The sequence below is a fragment of the Malania oleifera genome, chromosome 11 (assembly GCF_029873635.1).
Source record: "Malania oleifera isolate guangnan ecotype guangnan chromosome 11, ASM2987363v1, whole genome shotgun sequence".
NCBI classification, from domain to species: Eukaryota; Viridiplantae; Streptophyta; class Magnoliopsida; order Santalales; family Ximeniaceae; genus Malania; species Malania oleifera.
Window position 1 is genome coordinate 43,286,406 of NC_080427.1, and position 25,192 is coordinate 43,311,597.

Here is a 25,192-nt window from a genome sequence, read left to right on the forward strand (position 1 = left end):
GAGCGGCGAGTAATGGGGCCAGAACTTGTGCAGCAAGCGCGTGATAAGGTTCGGCTTATCAGAGATAGGATTAGTGTAGCTCAGAGCCGACAGAAAAGTTACGATGACCATCGTCGCAAGAATTTAGAGTTTGATGTGGGTGATCACATATTTTTGAAGATAGCTCCGATGAAAGGGGTTATGCGTTTTGGGAAGAAGGGTAAACTTAGTCCTAGGTTTATCGGTCCATTTGAGATTCTAGATAAAGTGGGACCAGTAGCTTATAGGCTAGCTTTACCTCTGGTGTTGTCCAGGATCCACGATGTATTTTATGTGGCTATGTTGAGGAAATACGTTCCAGATCCTTCTCATATCATCAGTTATGATGAGTTGGAGCTTAGTGATTCACTGGGATATGAGGAGGTACCAGTACAGATTCTGGATAGGAAAGTACAGGAGCTACATAATAAGAAAATTCTTCAGGTAAAGGTTTTGTGGAGGAATCATGCGGTAGAAGAGGCTTCTTGGGAATCCGAGGAGCAGATGAGACAGAGATATCCGCATCTATTCCAAGAAAGTTGATGGGATAAAATGCAAGTAGTTAGGTAGTTTCTTTTGTAGGTACATGTAATGGTTTAATTAGTGTAGTATTTTAGTTTTGGGAGAATGGTTTTCTTTTGTATATTTAATCTTCCAAGACTCAAAATGTAACCACGGTATTCCTCCACCATAAGTGAGGGTAAGTAATAAAATAAGTAAACCTTTTCTCCTGGTTAAAGGATGGCGAGTAACGGGAACAGTAAATTTCGAGGACGAAATTCTTTTAAGGGGGAAGGAATGTAGTAACCGGGAAAAATAAAATTTTTTTAAATAATAATAATAATAAAATAAAATAAATTAATTAAATTAACAAGTAAAATGAATAGTATGATAAGGAAATATATATATATATATATATATATATATATGTGTGTGTGTGTGTGTGTGTGTGTGTGTGTATAAATAAGTTATTATAATATATATGTAATATATATAAGTTAAAGGTATATATATATATAAAGTTGTACAAGCTTCTCCAAGAAGCTTTGCTTTAATTAGTAGTTATTATGATATTAATATATATATATATATATATATATATATATATAAAATTGTACAAGCTTCTCCAGGAAGCTTACTTTAATTTTGGACAATCCAATTGGAATTGGATTTCCTACGCCAGTGCTCTCTCTCTCTCTCTCTCTCTCTCTCTCTCTCTCTCTCTCTCTCTCTCTCTCTCTCTCTTCGATTCCGTATACACCGGATCGACAAACCGAAGCCACCATGATGCTCCTGGTGAAATTCTCTGCAAATCTGCCAGAGTGGATCGTTGGAGAAAGCAATTTGGAAATCATCCCTAAGTTGAGGTAAGACTTTTTAAGCCAAATTTGAAGTTGTGACAGTTGAGAAAAGTGTTATACGCATTGAAATATTAAAGTTTAATACTGGAAGTTTTCGTTTCTGGGGATGTTGATTGGGAACGTTGGGAATCATCCCTAAGTTGAGGTAAGACTTTTTAAACCAAATTTGACTTTGTGGCTGTTATAGAAAATGTTGTACGTACGAAATATTGAAGTTTATTACTAGGAATTTTCGGTTTCAAGGTATTGGTCAGGAAAATCTTACGGGGGTTAGACTAGATTGTTTTGGGGGCTTTCTCAGTAGTCAGGTAAGGGGATAAACTATGCTAGTTTTGTTTTGAGAAAATACTTGTGTGTGTGTGTGTGTATATATATATATATTTTAGCATATGATTTATGGAAAATATATATATATATATATATATATGTTATATTTGTAAAATACTGTGAAAATGATCGTATGATTGAATATGTGAAAATCCGTTTGTGTGACATGAGTAAAAATGTTGTGAAATACTATATTCTGGGAATATGGATGATATGAATTTTTATGATGGAAAACCGACATACGGGCTGAGATTTTTATATGATTTACCGGCGTACGGGCCGTGCTATATGACTGTGATTTGCTGGCATACAACCCATGTTATGTGGATGTGATTTGCTAGCGTACGGGCTGTGCTATGATTTGCCGACGTACGAGCCGAACTATGATAAAATATGTAATTCCGGCGTACGGGCCGATGATTTTTATGAAATATGTATATGTGAAAAATGATATGATTTATTTGATAATTATTGATATGAGATATCCATGTATCACGATTTTAGTATATGTATATGATATTAGAACCTGGTTGGCTTGGTCTAGGCTAGCACTTGCACGGTACTGTTGCTATGTGTCCATGGTCTTCGTGATCATGATATTTGTGTTAACGCTGCTGTACGAAGTGGTGTGAGATTGGATGGTCGACGTGGTTTATAAGAAGTGTGCTGATCGCCCCTGGTGTATGGACCAGGTCTGGCAAACCCATCGGACCTACAAACTACTGTTTGACTTGGTAGTGGTCGGCCAACAATTGTCAGGTCCCGTCTTCGGGCCACACATCCCAATCATGTGGGGGTAATACATGACAACAGCCAGTTAACCTACCAGAAATGTTTTATGTTATTACTATTATGAGATGAAATATGATTATGAAAAATGCAGTATGTTCTGCCATGTTTTGATGGTATATGTATGTTTTCCCAGATTTGATAAACAGTATTGAACATGTTATGTATGATATATGTTGAACACAGAATATTCATGTTGCCACACACTAGTATTAATTTATTTCTCTTACTGAGAGGTGTCTCACCCCTAAATCTTATTAACTTTTCAGGAACCCCAGATAAGAGAGTGGGAAAAGTCCCGCTGAACTAGTGCTGTGTATCTGCCCTTTTGAAGGGTAAGTTTTGTAGGGACGGTTAGATTTTTGGGGAAATGTCCCTAGGTCTTATTTTTTATATGTATATATGGAAATAAAGTGGTTGTAGTGGCTCTGGTATTTGTCGTAAAATGATGGATGTTTTGTATTTACAATATTGTGAATATATATATTTCCTGCTGCTTAGGCTTCCAATTGTGTTCTAATGTATCCCTGGTACGGACGGGTCCAGGTGGATTATGATTGGGTGAGTTGGGTTTTGAGATATATGGTATTGATTTTCTTTTATTTTATTTTATTTTTTTAAAAAAAATGAGAAAAATAAGCAGGTTGTGACAAGCCCGGCTCCTTAAACCCGCCAAACCCGATCTTTAAGATTTCCTAAAAAGATAATTTGTAAAGTAGGGGTGACGCACAGTTTAGTAAGGGAAAGACTAAGTTAATGTTAGTGTGTGACCAGAATGCATTTAGTGTACGGAAAATAACCAGTTCACCAAGAATATAAACACATTTATAAAAATCTTATTTCACACTCACACACACAATTAACCGATGATAGGGAAGATTACCCGCCCATACAAGTAGCTTCCCTCTGCTCTAGTACCATTACTGCTACCAGGGCACTCACCTTTCTCAGTAAGCCCTCGAAGTTATCTTATTAATTAACCGTATTCACATAAATTAACAGATATGCATATAAGACACTCCCTGTGACAAACACGCCATTTACATCCCTATGGCACGGGTTGTGCGACCCAAAGGCTGGACTAATGTCCTGGGGGATCCACCCAGACAGTAGTCATCTATACTCTCCACTAACATACTCCGCAAGTACACGCAGCTCCAACTGCTAGTCCAATTGCCCTCACCCAAGGGTGCATTCTCCTCATGTAGGCAAATCGGACGAGGCCACCCTACACCTCTCAGCACAGGTGTGGGCGCACACAGCCACATAACAAATCTCTAGCAACGGTACCGTGCTCACACTACATTGGTCCCCAGGGTTCCTAAAGCATATCATGCAATTTAGAAAATAGAAAATATTATTTAAAACATCATTTCACATATATTTCTTGTTATTCCAAAAACCCAGCCCCCGAACAAAAATACAATCCGATATATAGCCATCAATTAAAACTCGGCCCTCAGCCATCGAATAATAATCCTAGCCCTTGGCCAACCAAACAATACCCGGCCATTGGCCGTTAGTTCAAACCCCTGCATTTCATAAACAGTTCCAGTATTTTCATAAGCATTTCCAGTATTTTTCACAACAATTCCTGTATTTCTCAAACAATTCAGTATTTCAAAATCCCAAATCCAGATGTACAATAATGCATACAAATTAAATCATCTGCCACACAATTTTCCATATTTTAACATATCTATATAAATAAACAAACTTTCCACCATTCATTTTATTCAAAAATACCATACCATATATCCTAGGTTTGTAAAATCCATTTCAAACGGTTGGTTTTCCAAATAACCTTTAAATTCCCAAATGAATAAATAAATATATAAATAAATAAATAAATATATTTATATAAATATAACAATTAAATTGATTCAATTTTCATAAAATTACTGACTTAACTTAATCCCCTTACTTGATTCCTGAAAAAAAACCCGATGACACCCTGGCCTACGCCCTAAGTGTTCAAAAACCCCTGAACCCTGAAATTCAAATTTCACCATATTAATCGTCATAATTGTTAGAGTAACTTTCCCTAAAATTTCCCTAAGTTTTGAATACCCTAAATAGCATAATAAAAGCTTAAATTATCAAACTTACCCCCGATTTAGGATTGGTACCTCGGAACTCCAATTCGAAAACCCGCTCTAACTAGATTGTAGAAAATCTCCCTATGAGTCTCTTGACAATTTTCATTCGTTAATGGAACTTATAGTTTAAGAGAAATTAAGATAAATTTGATATTTGGCCTTACCCTAGGAGATATGCCTATGCCACTTCTAAGACAAATCCGCTCCAATAGAAATGTCAGTGGCAGCGAGTAGAGTCCAACGGTATTTTCGAATTTTTGATCGGCCGAATATCGGAGACAAAATGGAGGAGAGTGGGAAAGAGAAGACAAGGAGTAGAGAGGGGGGGGGGGGGCGCTGTATTTACTTAGTTCTAAAGGATCCTGAGATCCTTCAGGATATATTATATATATATATATATATATATATCATTATAATATTATATTATTATATTATATTAATTAATTATTTTTTTTTGTTTAAAAAATTTTAATTTTAATTTTTTAAAAATAAAATTTTTAATTATTTTTTTAATTACATTTATTTATTTTTGGATCGCTACAATATTTATATATGCAAACTCATAAAAATGTACAACCATATTCTCCATATTACATAACCAGGACAAAATTATTAAACACAAAACTATACACATATTTGTTCTTTCAACTACTCACAAAACTAATCCCGCCCCAGAGCTTCCTAAGCTCGATCACTTGGAGGTCCTGAAAAGATTAATAATTTAACGAGATGAAACACCTCTCAGTAAGGAAGAAAAAAGCTATAAATAATGTGTGGCAGAGAGTTTAATATAAATACAAAATAACCATCTATTATTCAACAACATCAGCACCCAAAGAATCCACACCATTAAATACATCACTGACATATGATTACATACCCACATTCATAACTATTTTTACTGATAATTCCCGAGAATAGGGAAGTCTACCTGCCCATACAAGTAGCATCCCTCTGCTCTAATACTAATACTAAGGCACTCACATTACTCAATAAGCCCTCGGGTTATGTATCCAGGTAAAGTCTTTGAGAATAAGGAAGATTACGCGCCCATTCAGATAGCTCCCCTCTGCTCTGGTACCAACAGAAGATTACTAGGGCACTCCCCTTCCTCAACAAGCTCTTGGGTTAAGAATTCTACTTTACCATCAATACTTATATAATTATCGATACACACATTCAATGTCATCATTTCACAAAGATCCACACATAGCTTATGCACATCCACAAAGGGTCCATAATCACACAAGTATCATAGTCCACACAGGACCCACATCCACATAGGATTATTTACACAGTCTTCATTCACACCAACACAGGGTTCATATCCACACAAAATACAATGTCCGCATAGGACTGCTCCACACAAGACTAACATCACACAGATTACATGGTCCACACAGGACTATCAACCACACGGGTTACTACTTTACACACACAAACCCGTTCATAGTAAATCGGTAAAACAAACTCCTTATACCACTGCCAATGTTTTACCCCTTAATATAAATGCCCATATAACGACCTCCTCATACTACTGCCAAAGTTATATGGTGATTCATATTAGGTACGATATAATGACCTCCTTATACCCTTGCCAATGCTATATCATAATTTACATAAACCACAACACATATCAATAACAAAACTAACCACTCAAGCACATCCACGCATTTACCATAGTATACACAATTAGACAGTATTCACAACCGATCAGTATTTTCAATCAAGTAGAATTTGCAGCCCAAACAGTAACCATAGGCACACAATAAATCATAATCCTGCAATACTCATAACCATTTAATTATGAAAGTTATTTTCCATGCCACACAATTTTTCCCAAATGCCATATATTTAATTAAAATCATCCTTGATCCAAAAGTCTAACCATTCAGAAAATTATACCTATATATATATATATATATATATAATTTTATATTGGAATTTAACCGGTTCAAAAATTAATTAAAATGCTGTTATAACGTTTTCCCCTTACCTGCTTCTCGGGATTCTACCAAGAAATGAGACCCTATATTCCAAAAATCCCAACTTAATTAGTTTGACCACAGGATGTTTAACATTTATCATCTCCTAAGCCTACACGCTCCCAATACTTAATTTAATATTGAAAATACCCTAGTTTTGAGTGGTTCCCAAACTTCTCAAATCAAAATTATGCTCTAGCTAAGTTGTAGAGAATCTCTCCAGGATCAACGTGGTAGCTTCTGGTTGTCGAACCGAGGAGAAATGGGGCCAGAATCATAGAGAGAAGTTAGAAGGGCCGAATTTTAGAGAGAGAAAAGAGAAAAAAGTAAATTCTCTTGCTGAAACCTGTCTTTGGAAAATTTATAGGTTACTTTGCAACGTGGCCTTGTTGACGAGATATGTGGACTCGTCGGCGAGCCTAAGAAGACCATTCGTTGACGAAACCAAGAGTTCGTCGACGAAACCAAGAGTTCGTCGACGAAACCAAGAGTTCGTCAATGAAACCGAGAGTTCGTCGACGAAATTCAGAAAATCTAAAACCTCTCTCGGTATATCTTCATCGACGAGACATGCATACTCGTTGACAAGACTCAGAAGATCTCTCGTCGACGAGACTTAGAAGATCTCTCGTCGACGAGACTCAGAAGATCTCTCGTCGACGAGACTCAGAAGATCTCTCGTTGATGAGAAAATCAAGTTCGCTGACAAGAGCCTGCTTGTTACCCTTTTTAAATTCCTTTTCCCTTTCTTCTATTTCCCTTTTTCCATTATTTATTTATTTTGTTTAATAGTTAAAATTTCCCTAATCGTTACAAATATACTATTATATTATATTATAGTATTTAATTAATAATGTTGATTAAGGTGCAATCCCAAGAGGGGGGTGAATTGGGTATTTTAAAAAGTTCTTTGAACCTATTGACCACTTAATCCCTATTTGTATATTTATCAAATCAATTGCTGGGATTTATAACTAACTTAAATTGATTTTATCAATAAGTTTTTTTTTACCTAATTAATTGTGCATAAAGTAATTCAACATCTACATGCAATGCAAATAATATAATGCAATGCGCAAAGTAAAGAGTTAAGGGAAGAGAGAAGACAAACGCAATTTTTACAAGGTTCAGCCAACTCGGCTTAAGTCCTCGCCTTGAGCAACCCACTTCAGGATTTCACTAAAATTCTTGCTCCTTAAATTGGGACGGAGCTTCCCTTACAGTCCGCTGCTTACAAGAGGTACACCTCCCTCCTACTCCACTACTTACAAGAGATACAACTTCATCCTAACCCATTGCTTACAAGAGGTACAACTCCCTCCTAATCCACTGCTTACAAGAGATACAACTCTCTCCTCAAACTGGGTTCACAAGCTGAACCGTGAATACAATGAAATCTGTAAGAACACTTAAATTTGCTTCCAACAAAAGCTCGTGAGTACAATTCAAATGCCTAATACATAATCATATGATGAAACTTGAAGCTCAGAATGAATGAAATGATACAATCGTTTATGTATGATATGCTTCCGCACACAAAACTCTTTTTATCAAATCTCCTAAGTAAAGATATATTTGAAACGCTTGGAGTATACTAGGGTTCTAGTTCACTTTGTAAAGATGCACAAATATATCTAATGTGAACTTGTTAAAAGTTTTATCTTGAATATTTTATCAATCTATATCAAAAAGCTTTTCTTTCAAATATTTAATCACAACCCGATCTTTGTAATATGCAAGTATATATATATATATATATATATGTCATGTATTCCAAAGATAAAAAACTAATGTAATCTATTTAAGAAAATATCCTTCAACAATATATATATATATATATATATATATATATATATATTTATGAACTTCAAGGATATCTAATAAAGTGGATTTATAATATTAAAAATATCAAGTCTTTGAATGGAAAAACTCACTTGAACCAAAAGTATTTAATCAACAACTAGAACTCTTCTCAAGTGATAAATTTCTCAAAAATGATTTACTATATGCACACTCAAGATCAACTTCTTAACAAGTATTCAAAAGTAGATTTTGCAATGATAAGCTCTATGACAAATATATATATACTCTTGAATCAAAAAACTAGTCAACCAATAGCTAAAAGCTTTCTCAAGTAATGATCTTATCAAAAGCAATCTTTATATGTATACACACACTCAAGATAAATTTTTCTAACAATATTCAATAACAAGTGATGAGATGAGAAACTCTTGAAAATATTAACTTCAATGATCGAACCTCAATACTAGAATGAAAAACCAGATGATTAAACGAGTTTCCTTCGAGATTTTGAGTTGATTTGCCCAAACTCGATGAGTAGAAGTTGAAGTGTAGGCAATCGTATAGCAATAAGAGCAAGTTTCTCAATATTCTTTCAATAATATGTATTCTTCTCTTCACGTTGATCTTCTCTTTTGTATTAGCTCACACTAGGGTTTAGATGATGTATATATAGGTGCTTTACCCTTAGAATTGATCTCAACCATTGGATCAAAGAGATAGCTCGCGAGTCCTTTTAATAAAAATCTGATTTTTAAGTTTTCCTGCAAGTTCAGGCTACTAAAGTTGAGTTCAGGCACCTGAAGTTGACTTTAGGCTACCGAAGTGCCTCGGCGAGGTTATGTTTTTCACCATTAAATCTTGAGGCTACCGAACTTAATTTTCAGGCTCCTAAAGAAATTCTTCAGGTGACTGAAGTTGAGTTCAGGCTACCGAAGTGCCATTTTTCTCAATTTTTCCTTTCTAACTTTAAAATCTTCTTTGTTTTCTTTCTTGGCTCTTTTATAAAAATATTTTCCAAGGTTTTAACGATATTTCTAAGTCCATGAATGTCCCCTAATGATGTTTATGAAATGCATGAGTTCTAAAGACATTCTAAGGTATATGTTGAGCCTCCAATTAAATCATACGAAAATGTAAATACAAGAGGTGTAAGTACCCATTCCCAAGATGTTCTTGAACTTTGCCGCTTGCATCTTGATTCTCGTGCTCTTTGAGTTTCATGGATCTTGCCAAAATATGTATGCTTTACTTTATGGCTTCCATGACTCGTTATCCTTTCGTGCATGATTAATATAGTTCCTGTTCACAAACTCAATGCACAAATCAAATACCAAGTGATTTGTCATTATCAAAATCAGATTGGACTCGTAGTGTCAACAATCTCCCCCTTTTTGATGATGAAAAATGCACAAGCAAAAATATATAATTGGTTACGCCTAACAAGGCTCCCCCTCAATTAATGCATCAAATATTCAATGAATGACAATATGCTCATGTTCATACACAAATTGTTTAACCTGAATCCAAATGAAATATGAAATATGCTCATAATGAATATGCTTATTGATATGCTCATGATGTTTCAACCATCACATCAACAACAGTTTCTCCCCCTTTGTATATCTCACCCTTTTATGCATCAATAACATTTTTTGCTCATTCTTCTTTGCTTCTGATTTGTGTTTATTATTTTTGCTCCCGATTTTTCTCCTCCTTTTGACATCAACAAAAAGGTTTATAATAATTAGACATGAATGGACATACCTTTATGTTCTTCTCCCCTTTGAAATATTAAGGTTTTAATCTTGTTTAACCATTAGATTTTTAATAGACTTTACTTCTCCCATTTTCACATCAACCATCCCCCTTGCTACTGCATAAGTTTCAATGATTATGTGAGGATTCCAAATATTGATTGATGTGATACCAAATGTAGACTAATGTTATGTCGAATGTGCACAAATGTTGATTGATTTGATACCATATGTTAATTAATGCGATACCAACATTTGATTGATTCGATACCAAGTGATTACATCTTAAGTGATGTTGCTCCCCATAAATTATATAATTCTAATATAATTCTAGGCAACTATATTGATTTTAGCTCAGAAAAGTATCTCTCATATATTATTTAGTTAAGTTCATATACATTGTGGATTATGCAATTACAAAGAATCTCTTCCGCTTTAGTTCTTATCCAAAAATTTACTCTGGTATATATCGCTCACCTTTTCAGATCTTCAAAACAAGTTTTTCTATATATATTTTCTTTAAGTACAATTTGAAAAGAATTATAACCAGAAAGGCTAACCATACAGAGCCTAAATATATCAAAACATTTCAAAACAAGATCATATGGTTAACTCAAGTAATTTTCGGCACAACAATATATTTTTCATTTTGCATATTCAATAGAATCATCATAATTGAGTGCATGCTATAGAAGTTCACTACACATCTAAGCATAATGAGATAGGAAATCATTTCGAGATGCTCCCCCTATGAATTTTAATACTTGCATAGATGAAATGAAATGCTTATACTTATCATAATCTTATGTCTTTTCCTTGTAATCATTCTTCATCAGTTTACCTGAGTGTTCTAAGATTTTGAATGATTTATACTTGACTTTACCTGCTTTATCTTAGAGGACCAAAAAGTCATAAACGATTTTATTTTAGGGTCACAAGTCTATACTGGTTCTTTTCTTATGGATCTCAATGCACAGGTTTCCTAGTCATTGCATTTTCATATAGATTGAAACCTATAGCATATAGCTTAGCCATTTGACACATTCAACCTCTTCTAATAGATTTGACTTGAAGTTTGAGAGCTTGTGAAGTGAGATTTTGCAAATACTCTTAACAGTTTAATTATCATTAAGTTCGGAAGAATATTCATTGTGTGTCGACAATATTCAAAATATTTTCGTGGAAGTGAATATATCCAACTACATAGGCCAAAGAGCAAATTTGGGAGAATATTAACTTTTGAATACTACTCTTTAGGTATTTCAGATTTTCCAATTATTGGACAGTACCTTATAAGTATGTCTTCAATTTCACGCAAGGGTACTACCCTATAATGGATTAATCTTTACCGGATATGATCATGGTATGATAAAGATTTCTTGTGGAGGATACTGCTTAATCACAGATCAAACTTAGGAATTTTTACGTTTTAAGCATAACAAAAATATTTATTAAAAATGTCTTGGTAAACGATTTGATTCCGTTAGAGAATGCCCCAGATTTAATTACAATGGGATGTCTTTTAATAAGCACTTGATAGATATGAAATTTATGATTATTAGTGCTTGTGGCTAGAATGATGATTGATTTAAATCCTTTGAGGCTCCAGGAGTGAGTTTAGGATTAGATGATTTTTAATATATGATTTATTCCTAAAGGCTCAGTCTTATGCATTAGACATGATCTGCTTAACTTAAGATTTTAATATTTAAGCATGGGTTGAGCAATAAGAATTATTCGTTGAACATCAATGCTTTAATCCATTTTTGGAAGTGGATTTATTTTTCAATGTTATGATTTTTTGTTGCTCATTGCAAGGATATTAGGTTCCTGATAGTCTAACAGTTAATCTCTCGACCTTCACCTTAAATACATCTCGATTTGCCTGCTATTCAATGTTTTAACATTTCACCCAATCATTACTATATAAAAGCATTAGGTAATTAGATTGGATATCTTGCTTAGAGAATCATATTGACTTAACTTTCTCGTAGGATTCTTAGTATAAGAATAGTGCAGTAGATACACATACTGTGATATCTTGCTTAGAGAATCATATTGACTTAACTTTCTCGTAGGATTCTTAGTATAAGAATAGTGCAGTAGATACACATACTGTAATGACCCGGAGTATAATGGTATTTAAATAATAAAAGAAAGGGAAATGGAAACCACAAATAGAAGGAGGCAGTCGACTTCGTCGATGAACATAACATTGTATTTTGGAAAGGATAAATCCTGAGGAATTTTCAGCTCCTCGTCGATGAATACAGGGGACTCGTCAACGAGGGTATAACAAGAGCTCGTCGACGAGGATGGGATTCGTCGTCGAAAATATAATTGGGCTCGCCGACGAGGAAATACCGAGAGGATGATTTTGAGATTTCCATCGACGAAGGGGAGAGTTCATCAACGGATTTTGTATTGACCTCGTCGACGAGGTGACGTGACTCATCGACGAAGGCCACAGTTTAAATAGGCCTAAAGTTCATTTTCAGCTGAAATTTTCTGCGCAGATCTTTTATCTCTCCTACCCTTCGGCCCCTCCTCCTTCTCTCTTTGATTTTGGGCCAGATTTCTGTCGGTTCAATGATCTGAAGCCACCACGACGTTCTTGGAAAAGTTCTCTACAAGTCTGCAAGAGCGGATCGTCGGTGGGGCTAAGGTGGAAGCCATCCCAAATCTAGGGTAAGGCTTTCTACTCAGTATTTGGTTAATTGACAGTTGTAGGAAGTGATATACGCGTAGAAATACTGAACTTTAGTTCTAAGGAATGTTGTTTCCAAGGTGTTGAGCGGGGAACCCTACGGGTGCGAGAAAAATTTTCTTAGGGACTTTTCAAGAATCAGGTAAGGGAATAAACTAAGCTAGTTTTTTTTTTAAGAAAATGTATATATATAGAATTTGATTTCAGGAAAGTAAATATGTTCATATATATGATTTATATTTGAGAAAACACTGTTGAAAATGATGGTATGTTGAATATATGAAAAACCTGGTCAGTGTGGCATGAGTATAAATTGTTATGAAATATTGTTTTATGGAAATGTGATTATGATACAGATTTTTATAATGGAAAATCAGCGTACGGGCCGAGAATTTTTATATATGTTTGCCAGCGTACGGGCCAAGCTATGTGTATGATTTGCCAGTGTACGGGTTGTGCTATGGATATGATTTTCTAGCGTACGGGTTGTGCTATGTGTATGATTTGCTGATGTACGGGCCGAGCTATGGAAATGATTTGCCAGTGTACGGGTTGTGCTATGATATAATTTGCCGGTGTACGGGCCGAGCTATGGTAAAATGTGAAATATCGGCGTTCAAACCGATGATTTTTCATGATATACGTATATATGCAAAATGATATGATTGATTTGATAATTAATGATATGAGATATCCATGTATTACAGTTTTAGTATATGTTATATGATATCAGAACCTGGTTGGCTTGGTATAGGCTAGCACTTGCACGGTACAGTTGCTATGTGTCCATGGTCTTCATGATCATAATATCTGTGTTAACGCCGCTGTACGGAGTGGTGTGAGATTGGATGGTCGATGTGGTTTTTAAGAAGTGTGCGAGCGCCTCTAGTGTACTGACCAGGTCAGGCAAACCCATCAGACTTACAGACAATACTTTTGACTTGGCAGTGGTCGGTCAACCATTGTTAGGTCCCACCTTCGGACCACACAACCCAGTTATGTGAGGGTAATACATGACAACAGCCAGCTAACCTGTCAGGAATGTTTTGTATTATTATGAGATGAAATATGCTTATGAAAATGCAGTATGTTTTTTTATGTTTTGATGATATATATGTTTTCCCAAATTTGACAAAACAGTTACTAAATATGTTCTGTATGGTATATGTATAACACAGAATACTCATATTGTCACACACTTGTATTAGTTTATTTCCCTTACTGAGAGGTGTCTCACCCTAAAATTTTATAAATGTTTCAGGAGCCCCAGATAGGAGAGCGGGAAAAGCCCCGCTGATCTAGTGCTGTTTATCTGCCCTCTTTGAAGGGTAAGTTTTAGTAGGGATAGTTGGATTTTGTGAGAAATGTCCCTAGATCTTGTTTTTGGGATACGTATACTGAAATACAGTGGATATAGTGACTCTGGTATTTATAGTATTGTGATGGATGTTTTGATATTTATGATAATGTGATTGTATGTTTCCTGCTGCTTAGGCTTCCGTTATGTGTTCTAATGTATCCCTGGTACCCACAGGTCCACGTGGATTATGATTTGCTGAGATTTATAATATTGATTTTATTAAAAAAAATGTGAAAATTAAGCAAGTCGTCACACATACTAAGATTTACATTCCAAGCATATACTAATCCCAAGCCTATTAGTCATCACAACCCTATAACTAGTCCTAAGAACAAGGAAAGAATTAAATGGTCATGTGATTCCAATTTGAACCTTTCTTGATTACTCAAGTCATTTTCTTGTCTTTGTCTCGAACACCTCTAAGTAGACACTTATATCGGGTATGCCTTTTCATTTTACAAAACAAGCAAACTTTGTATATTCGTGGAAAAGTATGCTTATTTCTTTTCTTCTTACTTAATGTGGCATAGCTATGGAATTTTTGATATGCATCCGAACCCCTTTTGGAAATATACTTTCTTTTAACTTTTAAGGGTTTATTTAAACTCTCTTCAGCATGTTCATCTATTTTTCTATCTAAACATTCGATCTTCAGAATCTTCATGATTTTCTTCTTTTCAACAATAACATGATAATCTTTTAATTCCTATAATTGTTTAGCTATCCTTCCATTTTCTTTGTCAACCACTTTTTCTCCTCAGATATCCTAGCTAGAAGCTTATGCATTTTAACTAAAGCTTTTTCTAAATCTCCATATGAAGACATGCTTTCATTACATGATTTAACATGTGATTCAACCCAAAATTTATCACAATAAACATCATATGAATTATTCCACACTTTATAAACGGAATTATCAACAAACGATTCCACACATGTTTCATTACAAGCATTGTCATAATATCCATCAATTGAATTATTGCATGCATCAATAGCAATATTGTCATAAGGGACACTACATGAATCATTATTAGAATTATCTACATATGATTTAACACATGATTCATTGCATAATATAATGCAGGATTCATCACATGATTTTGCATAAGAATTATAGCAAGATTTATCACAAAAATCATCATATAAATCAATAAATGAATCATTATATGAACTAGGCTGAGATCCATATACCTCCTCCTTAACTAACTCATTTTGTTTGCAATTTGCCACCTCTTGATCATTTGAGCTTGGCATTTCTAGATTGGAGGTTTCTTTCTTCTGGGTTTCTCCATACTTCCTATCAAGTTCTTTCCACATATCTCTTGCACATGTATATGTTGTAAACTCATGAAGAATGTTAGAATCTAAAGAACGATAAAGCATATCCATGGCTTTTGAATTTGCATGCATTAAACTAGTATCATTTTCTTTTATAGACACACAAATTCTTTTAACTATTACCAGTGAGGCCTTCCAGTCCATTGATTTTATAAAAACACTCATTTTTAGTTTCTAGGCTGAAAAATTTTCACCGTAAAATATTGGAGGACTAAGATAAGATCGCCCCTCACTAAATGGGGTTACACCGATGTGTGTCATGTGATCTTTTTACAAATTGACTATTAAGTCTATGTATACCCGCTCTGATACCAAATGTTGATTAAGATATAATCCTAAAAGGGGAGGGGGTGAATTGGGTATTTTAAAAAAAATTTTGAACCTATTGACCACTTAATCCCTATTTGTATATTTACCAAATCAATTACTGGGATTTATAACTAACTTAAATTGATTTTATCAATAAGTTTTTTTTTACCCAATTAATTGTGTGTAAAGTAATTCAACATCCACATGCAATGCAAATAATATAATGTAATGCGAAAAGTAAAGAGTTAAGGGAAGAGAGAAGACAAACGCAATTTTAATGAGGTTCAGCCAACTCAACCTATGTCCTCGCCTTGAGCAACCTACTCAAGGATTTCACTAAAATCTCTGCTCCTTAAATTGGGACAGAGTTTCCCTTACAATCCGTTGCTTACAAGAGGTACAACTCCCTCCTACTCCGCTGCTTACAAAAGGTACAACTTCTTCCTAATCCGCTGCTTACAAGAGGTACAACTCCCTCCTAATCCGCTGCTTACAAGAGATACAACTCTCTCCTCAAATCCGGTTCACAAGCCGAATCGTGAATACAATGAAATCTGTAAGAACACTCAAAATTGCTTCCAACAAAAGCTCGTGAGTTCAATTCAAATTCCTAGTACATAATTATATGATGAAACTTGAAGCTCAAAATGAATGAAACGATACAATCGTTTATGTATGATATACTTTCGCACACAAAACTCTTTTTAGCAAATCTCCTAAGTAAAGATATATTTGAAACGCTTTGGAGTATACTAGGGTTCTAGTTCACTTTGTAAAGATGTACAAATATATCTAATGTGAACTTGTTAAAAACTTTATCTTGAATATTTTATCAATCTATATCAAAAAGCTTTTCTTTCAAATATTTAATCACAACCCGATCTTTGTAATATGCAAGTATATATATGATATGTATTCCAAAGATAAAAAACTAATGTAATCTATTTAAGAAAATATCCTTCAACAATATATATATATATATATATATATATATATATATATATTTATGAACTTCAAGGATATCTAATCAAGTGGATTTGTAATATTAAAAATATCAAGTCTTTGAATGGAAAAACTCACTTGAACCAAAAGTATTTAATCAACAACTAGAGCTCTTCTCAAGTGGTAAATTTCTCAAAAATGATTTACTATATGCACACTCAAGATCAACTTCTTAACAAGTATTCAAAAGTAGATTTTGCAATGATAAGCTCTATGACAAATATATATATACTCTTGAATCAAAAAACTAGTCAACCAATAGCTAAAAGCTTTCTCAAGTAATGATCTTATCAAAAGCAATCTTTATATGTATACACACACTCAAGATAAATTTTTCTAACAATATTCAATAACAAGTGATGAGATGAGAAACTCTTGAAAATATTAACTTGAATGATCGAACCTCAATACTAGAATGAAAAACCAGATAATTAAACGAGTTTCCTTCGAGATTCTGAGTTGATTTGCCCAAACTCGATGAGTAGAAGTTGAAGTGTAGGCAATCGTATAGCAATAAGAGCAAGTTTCTCAATATTCTTTCAATAATATGTATTCTTCTCTTTACGTTGATCTTCTCTTTTGTCTTAACTCACACTAGGGTTTAGATGATGTATATATAGGTGCTTTACCCTTAGAATTGATCTCAACCATTGGATCAAAGAGATAACTCGCGAGTCCTTTTAATAAAAATCTGATTTTTAAGTTTTCTCGCAAGTTTAGGCTACTTAAGTTGAGTTTAGGTTCCTAAAGTGCCAGTTCAGGCGCCTGAAGTTGACTTCAGGCTACCGAAGTGCCTCAATCAGGTTCTATTTTTCACCATTAAATCTTCAAGCTATCGAACTTAATCCTTAGGCTCTTAAAGAAAATTTTTAGGTGATTGAAGTTGAGTTCGGGCTACCGAAGTGCCTTTTTTCTCAATTTTTCCTTTCTAACTTAAAAATCTTCTTTTCTTTCTTTCTTGGCTCTTTTATAAAAACATTTTTTAAGGTTTTAACAATATTTCTAAGTCCATGAATTTCCCCTAATGATGTTCATGAAATGCACGAGTCATAAAGACATTCTAAGGTATATGTTGAGCCTCAAATTAAATCATATGAAAATGTAAATACAAGAGGTCTAAGTACCCATTCCCAAGATGTTCTTGAACTTTGCCGCTTGCATATTGATTCTCGTACTCTTTGAGTTCCATGGATCTTGCCAAAATATGTATGCTTTACTTTATGGCTTCCATGACTCGTTATCCTTTTGTGCATGCTTAATATAGTTTTGTTCACAAACTCAATGCACATATTAAATACCAAGTGATTTGTTATTATCAAAACTAGATTGAACTCGTAGAGTCAACAAATAATAATTAATTAATTAATTAATTATTTTTATTTATTTATTTATTATTTATTTAGGATTACTATATTAATCCTGTATAAATATTTTTGGGGTCGTTACACCTGCAAGGCTATGGGAGAGTGTCTCTTTAGACTTCATTTCCTCATTGCTAATAGTAGAGGAGTATGACACGATTCTAGTGGTGATTGATCGGTTTTCAAAATATGCAACTTTTGTACTAGTTTTGAAGCCATGCTTAGTAGAGAAGACAACTAAACTATTCTTCAAACATGTAATGAAATCTTGGGGCATTCCAGAGAGCCTAATGAGTGATAGGGATGTAAGATTCACTAGGGGATTTTGGGGTGAGCTCTTTTGTTTGATGGGGTCAAACCTTAATCTTTCCACCAGCTATCACTCTCAGACAGATGGTCAAACAGAGCATTTTAATAGGATGCTGGAAGAATACTTACGACATTTTGTAAACTCAAATCAGAATAATTGGGTTTCCTTACTAGACACAACACAATTTTGTTTTAATTTTATGAAATCTTCTGCGACTAATAAAAGCCCTTTTGAGATTGTGACAGGTCAACAACTGACTCTCTCGCACACTCTTGATGATCCATACATGGGAAATTTCCTAAAAGCATACCAATTCACAAAGAACTGGTTGCAAAACATAGAAGTCGCTCGAGGTCAATTAGAAAAAGTATCAAAGCACATGAAGAAATGAGCAGACAAAGGGCGATGACCACAACAATTTGAAATTTGAGATCTGGTTCTTGTAAAAGTGCCACCAGAGGCATTTCGATTTCTTCGTGGCAAAGATAAAAGGCTTTTACGCCGCTACGAAGGTCCAATCAAGGTGATTGAAAAGGTGGGACATGCATCTTATCGACTTGAACAACCAAAGTGGATGAAAAGCCATAGACGACCAATCCATTCGGTGTTTCATGTCAGCAACTTAAAGCCATTTCATATTGATGAAGCAGATATGCACCGACAACAGTTAAGGAGATCAACAATTTCCAGAATGCAGACTGTAGACAAAGATGTCCAAGAGAACCTTGTAGATAGAGTTGTCAACGAAGAAGGTCGTCAACAAAAACAATATTTGGTTCAGTGGATGGGCTGGGAGAAGAAGAGAATATTTAAGAAAAGGCAGAAAATCTCTAGCATGCCATGCAGAAGATTGAAGATTTTAGAAATTCGAAGACGGCGACACTAGCATCAACATCAGAAGATTGAAGAGAACTTCTACAACACATCAACGAGAACATTGATAAAATGAGTGGGGGAGGATGTTAGGGAGTGACAATGTAATGGGGAAAAGGGGGAGAGAGATACTGCTCTAGTTGTATCATCCAGGGATTTATAATGAATTTTTGATTGCTTATGTTAACGTTTGTATGGTTGTTCTCTTGTATATGAATAATACAAGTAGTCATTTTCATTATGGTGTTATGTTGCCTTGGATTGTGATATATCTTATTGTTTTAATATGATTTATGTATATGAATGTTTTTGCTCATGTGATATCCTATCGTTTTTAGTTTCTCATGAGTATTGAAACTTATCTTGTGCTTGTGCTTGCAAGCTTAAACGTGTGATTATTGGTTGACTTGTCGAGGGAGAGCTCTCAACAAGTGTCACACGATCCTTACTTGAGTTCTATTTTGGGGGGTTCGTGACACTTTGCCTCATTTGTAGTTCTAGGCGTATTATGCGTATTATTTATATTTTTTATTTTACTATATTATGTTGCGAGAAAATATTAAAAAATGAATACTTAAAATGATGACTTCTTAAGGCAAGTTTTAATCCTAGTGTTTCCATAGTCCAATCTATGATGACTATATACGCTGATAGAGCTGATCATCTGAAGCGAGTCGCCCCCCGGGGTCTATTTCCAGTCAAGTTGGGTTCTGGAATTCCCCTCCGCCGGAGTTGCCGCCCGGAATCGTAATTCGAAAATGGCAAAATCTTCCACTGTGAGAGTCGCCACCCGGGGTCTACTTCTAGTCAAGTTAGGTTTTGGTATCCCCCGCCCCAAACCCTCTTCCTCCCCCACACTAATTGGCCGTCACCGCGTCTCTCCTATATTCTCTTCTGTAAATCGCAGCGTTTCCGTTCACCTACAACAACATATTAATAATCGGTTTTCGTCTCTCACCCATTTGCTCTCCTCACCTCGACCCCAGCTATGTTCTCGACGGCTTCTACTCAAATCCGCTTTCTCGAATGGGGATCGTCTGTCCCCTCCAAACCCGGCTTTTTCTCCAAAGAAATCTTCATTGTCGTCATCACCATCGTCATTTATTTCTCCATACCCCAAGCATAATTCATCGAGCCAGTTGAAGCCCCTCTTTGCATATTCTTCCAAAACCCTCTTTGGGTTTGGCGGTGAACTAAGCACCAGGGTCAGGCGTTTGTCTTTCAGAACCCCCGATATCGGTAAAATCAACGCAAAAACTGTCCTTGACAGACCCATATCTGTTGTTCGGTCTGCTTTCTCGCGGTACCGAGAGGCTATTGGATTGCAGATTGAGGCGTTTTGGAGGAGGAACTACCTGGTGCTGTTGGGGGCTGGAGGAGTTCTGATTTGCGCCCTCTTGTGGAGGGTTATGTTTGGAATTGCGAACACTTTTGTTGGGATCTCTGAAGGCATGGCCAAGTATGGGTTTCTTGCTCTGTCCGCTGCTATCGTTGCATTTTCTGTGAGTTATTTTTCTTTTTTGGTCCTTCAAAAATGTCCAGTCTTTTGTTAAATTTATACAAATTGCATTCCTGCATATCCCAAGCCTAGTTGTGTACAAATCAGTAGTAAATCTGCTAGTTCTTTTTACTTGGATTATTGTTTCATGTTGCATAGCGACTTGTAGATTTGTTATGGACTCTTGAGCTCTGAAATAAGTGGATGATCTCCATTGCATTCTGTGAAGCGAAACCAGGATTCCAGATAAAGTGGGGCAACCTAATAATAAAGTATTACATTTTTTTTTTTTTAAATTTACTGATAAAATACTATATAGTTAATTTATGTTGAATATTATACGTGGTAGATGTGACTGAAGGAACACATTATGAAGTTATCAACTGGTTATGATTTAATGGATGGAGAACTACCTACATAAATATTCAAGATCAAAAGAGCAAGTTTGAATTGAACACTGTGGGGTGGGGGTGGGGGTGGGGGGGGGGGGGGGGTTTGAATTGAAGTCATATGCTTGAAACATTGAAGAAGTAAATAATTCCAGGTTGAAGGCATTTCAAAAAATGACTTATTTTTCAATCCCCTTCCTGTCACCATTTAAGAATACAAATGTTGGAAAGAAATCAAAACTGTGATTGTAATTTTGTATGATGATTCAAATGTAATAAAACCAGTAATTCCACTCTTGCCTCAATTCCTCCTTTAATTTCATCCCATGAATCAAATGTAGTGTTAGTGCCGGTTATTCTATTCTTGCCTCAATTCCTCCTTCACTTTCATCCTATGAATCAAATGTAGTGTTAGTGCTGCATGTGCTACCTGGTAGGGGTGAGCATTAATTCGGGGTAACCGACCGAAATTGGTCGGTTCGGTTCGGTTTAGAACACAAGATCGGTCGGTTCGGTTATGGTTTTACAAAGTTCGGTTAATCGATTCGGTTAAGAGGAATGTTAATTCGGTTAACCGAAATAACCGATTTAATAATTAATTAAAATTTAAATATAAATTAGTATATGTTAATTTGTTAATATGTTAATATGTTAATTAGTATATGCTAATTTGTTAATATGTTAATTTGTTAATATGTTAATTAGTATTTGGTAAAAAAATCTACAATTATAATATGTTTTTATTAATTAATTTCAAATTAATTCGGTTAACTGAATTACCCGAAAAGGTAATTCGGTCGGGTTCGGCTCAATGAGGCCCCTCTATTCGGTCGGTTTGGTTAACAGTTCTTATTAACCAAAAATTTTGGTTAATTCGGTTAATTAACTGAGTTTGGCCAAACTGACCATTTGCTCACCCCTACTACTCGGTTACTGCCACTTGATTGGAAACACGAACTCTTAAGAACCAATCATAGGCATTAGAAAAAAGAAAAAAAAAAAAAGCAATTTCTAACATACTATTATCTTATGACCTAGTCTATCAAGGAAAAATGTTACGCTGTGGAACTAGTCCTTGTGTATCGAGTAAGAAATGGTGGCCAACTATCATGTCTACAAGGGAATTGAGGGACTCTGCTGAAGTTATGCATAGCAATGCAATTTGATTATTTATGTCAACTTACAAATTGCTGGTGACTAATTTACAAATTGGGATCACATATTAAACCTATTTTTCCTTTTATGCATGGCAATGTGATTTGAGTATTTGCGTTAGCTTACAAACTGCTGGTGACTAATTTACAATTTAGGATCATGTATTCAACCTCTTTTTCCTTTTCCTTTTTTTTTTTTTTTTTTTAAAGACAGTTGGGGTTTTATTTTCATTTTAATGGTATTTCTTCTGTTGGATCCCATGAGACGAAAGTCAGATTATTATCTCTTTACAATTGTCAAATTTTGAATCCAAAACCTGCACTCAATATCTATGAAGTCTAAACTTCAAATAATTCATGTGAATTTCATTTCAAATTAGTTGTGGTTTGGGGTCTCTGCTTTTTTATTGATTTTTTTTTTTTTTTTGTGGACTATCATCTTGGATTTTCGCTGGCATTGATGTGGGCTCATGCTCTAGTTTGGATTAGAGGGTGTGATTTTTGTGTTCCTGTGGTGTTTTTGTTATTTTTAAGGGCATGTATGTCCGTTCAAGATTGACCATAAATCCTGATAAAGTTTATAGAATGGCAATGAGGAGGCTTAATACATCTGCGGGAATTCTTGAGGTTATGGGTGCCCCACTCTCAGGAACAGATTTAAGAGCATATGTGATGTCAGGAGGCGGGTTAATGCTGAAGAATTTCAGGCCAAGCCTTAGGAGTAAGCGTTGCTTTCTTATTTTTCCAATACAGGGCTCTGAGAGGAAGGGCCTTGTAAGCGTTGAAGTCAAGAAGAAAAAGGGACAGGTTTGTTATTATACTCAATCCATATGGGCATACATACCATGTTTGTCATGGTGCAAAGTTCAAATCATTTTAGGGAATAGATTGCTGCATGTTTGAGGTTTCCTACAAAATTTATAAATTGTGATTGCCTGTATTTTTCAACAGTTGAGCAGATTTTGTACCTTTGTAATTTGAAAATCCTAGTCATAATCACGATAGAAATTGCTAACTTAGAAGGGCAACATTGTCCTTAAATAGCTATATATTCTATGACAAACATCATTAAAATTCCATATGGAGCTTGGAAAACATTAAGGATCCGTTTGGATCAAGGATTTTGTTTGAGGAAATGAAATTAAGAAGAAAATTCATTTTCTTTTGTATTTTCTCTCTATATCAAATACTATTAGGAATGAAAATTTATTGTAATACGATCAAGAATTAAGAAGGATCAAATGTTAATGACGTGTAAAATCAATTTTTTGTTCATTGATTTGGTATATTCTTTATTTTCTCATTTCCCTTGATATCCAGACATGAAAAAAAGAAGGTTTTCTTCATATTTTCCTTTCGTTTTCCAATATTTTCCAAGTTTCTAAATGGGGCCCAAGGAAAAGAAGGGAAAATATGAAGGAATCCACTTTTTAACTATGAAGGAAAGTGAGAAAGAAAATAAAATAGATAGCAAATTGATGAATGAAAATTTGATTTTAAATATCATTAATATTAATTTTCCTTAATTTTTAATCACACTAGAACAAATTTTTATCTCCATTTGGATCTGATATAGAGGAAAAATTCAAGGGAAAATGAATTTCTTATTTTTCTTCCCATTTTCTTTCCTCAAACAAAATCTTTTATCCAAGGGGCATAAGTGGCATGAAATTCTAAATTGTTTTAAAGAGAATCTTCCTCCATTTTGAAATGAGTATGATTATTGGACCTATTGGTCCAAAAGCTCTTTTACTCAGTAGTTTTTTTTTTTTTTTTTGTTCTTAGAAATTTTTTTGCTATTTATTAGTTCATTCTTATTCTACTACACAAACACGACAATAATTAGGTGCAAAAGGATAAATGTCGGGTACGTAAAACTATCTGCAACTATTCTAGGTGTTATGCACATGCATTTATGTGGGTGGGTGGTGTACAGTCATTTGCCTAGTTAAGCATTTCATGTTTATTAATTATTTTTTGCAGTATGATATGAAGCTTTTGGCAGTTGACATTCTCGTGGCAGCAGGGCAGGTCCAGCGTTTATTTCTGATTGGGGATGAAGAGGAGTACAAGGTTGGTGGTGGGTTGATATCTGAATTAAGAGAACCGGTGGCAAGAGCAATGGCAGCAGAGAAGGAGTTTGAGGATCTTGACCAGATTGAAGACGAGGAGGATGCAGAAAGGGAACTGCAGGAGGCAGAGCGAAAGCACCGTGAGGAAATGGAAAGACTTGAAAAAGATGGCTGATGGTGATCAATTTAGGTTTTTTTTTTTTTAATAAATAATTTTAGATCTTTGTTGTTTTCGTTTTTCCTAATGGAGTGATATTCATAATCTTCATCATCATCGTCATTATTATGAAAACATCCATCCCCCATCAAATCTCTTATCAGAAATTGGGCATTGATAGAAGAGATTTGAAATTGAGTCCCACTTACAGATACTATGTTTGCAACAATAGTATCGTTTACTGGCTTCGTTATATATGGAAAGCATAACATTATATTGTGATGCAATGAGCAGTGTGTGGGTGGGTGATCATGAGAGTGAAGCAGGAGCAGAAGCAGAAGCAGGAACAGCAGCTTGAAGAAGGATGCAGGTAAGATGGTAGGGGGAGGAGAAAGTGGGGTGTTGGTCACTTTCCAACTCATATACACGTGATGGAGGCCACCTATCATGGCATCCTGCTGTTCCGGTTTCACCATCATATCATTACTCATCTTTATGTACCCTTGTGGCACTGTGCCCACTTTGT

The 25,192-nt window shown here is 35.0% G+C and overlaps 1 protein-coding gene across 3 annotated transcripts; it reads left to right on the plus strand.

Annotated features, from left to right (window-relative positions):
* Positions 1–19,966: 19,966 nt before the first annotated feature.
* On the plus strand, positions 19,967–24,953 carry LOC131167887 (uncharacterized). 3 transcript variants are annotated; one of them, XM_058126924.1, is made up of 3 exons: positions 19,967–20,898; positions 22,972–23,244; positions 24,464–24,953. In XM_058126924.1, exons 1-3 carry the CDS (start codon positions 20,155–20,157, stop codon positions 24,485–24,487), a joined length of 1,041 nt encoding a protein of 346 aa, XP_057982907.1. In that variant the 5' UTR covers positions 19,967–20,154; the 3' UTR covers positions 24,488–24,953. The 3 variants fall into 3 exon arrangements, with proteins under 3 accessions (XP_057982907.1, XP_057982905.1, XP_057982906.1); XM_058126922.1 differs by having other exon boundaries at positions 19,989–20,898; positions 24,421–24,953; XM_058126923.1 differs by having other exon boundaries at positions 20,020–20,855; positions 23,022–23,244; positions 24,421–24,953.
* Positions 24,954–25,192: the final 239 nt, after the last annotated feature.

Coding starts and splice junctions, on each gene's coding strand:
- LOC131167887 (XM_058126922.1), top strand. CDS start 20,155: ATGGCAAAATCTTCCACTGTGAGAGTCGCCACCCGGGGTCTACTTCTA. Junction 20,899..22,971: donor CTGCTATCGTTGCATTTTCT/GTGAGTTATTTT, acceptor GTTATTTTTAAG/GGCATGTATGTCCGTTCAAG. Junction 23,245..24,420: donor TCAAGAAGAAAAAGGGACAG/GTTTGTTATTAT, acceptor TATTTTTTGCAG/TATGATATGAAGCTTTTGGC.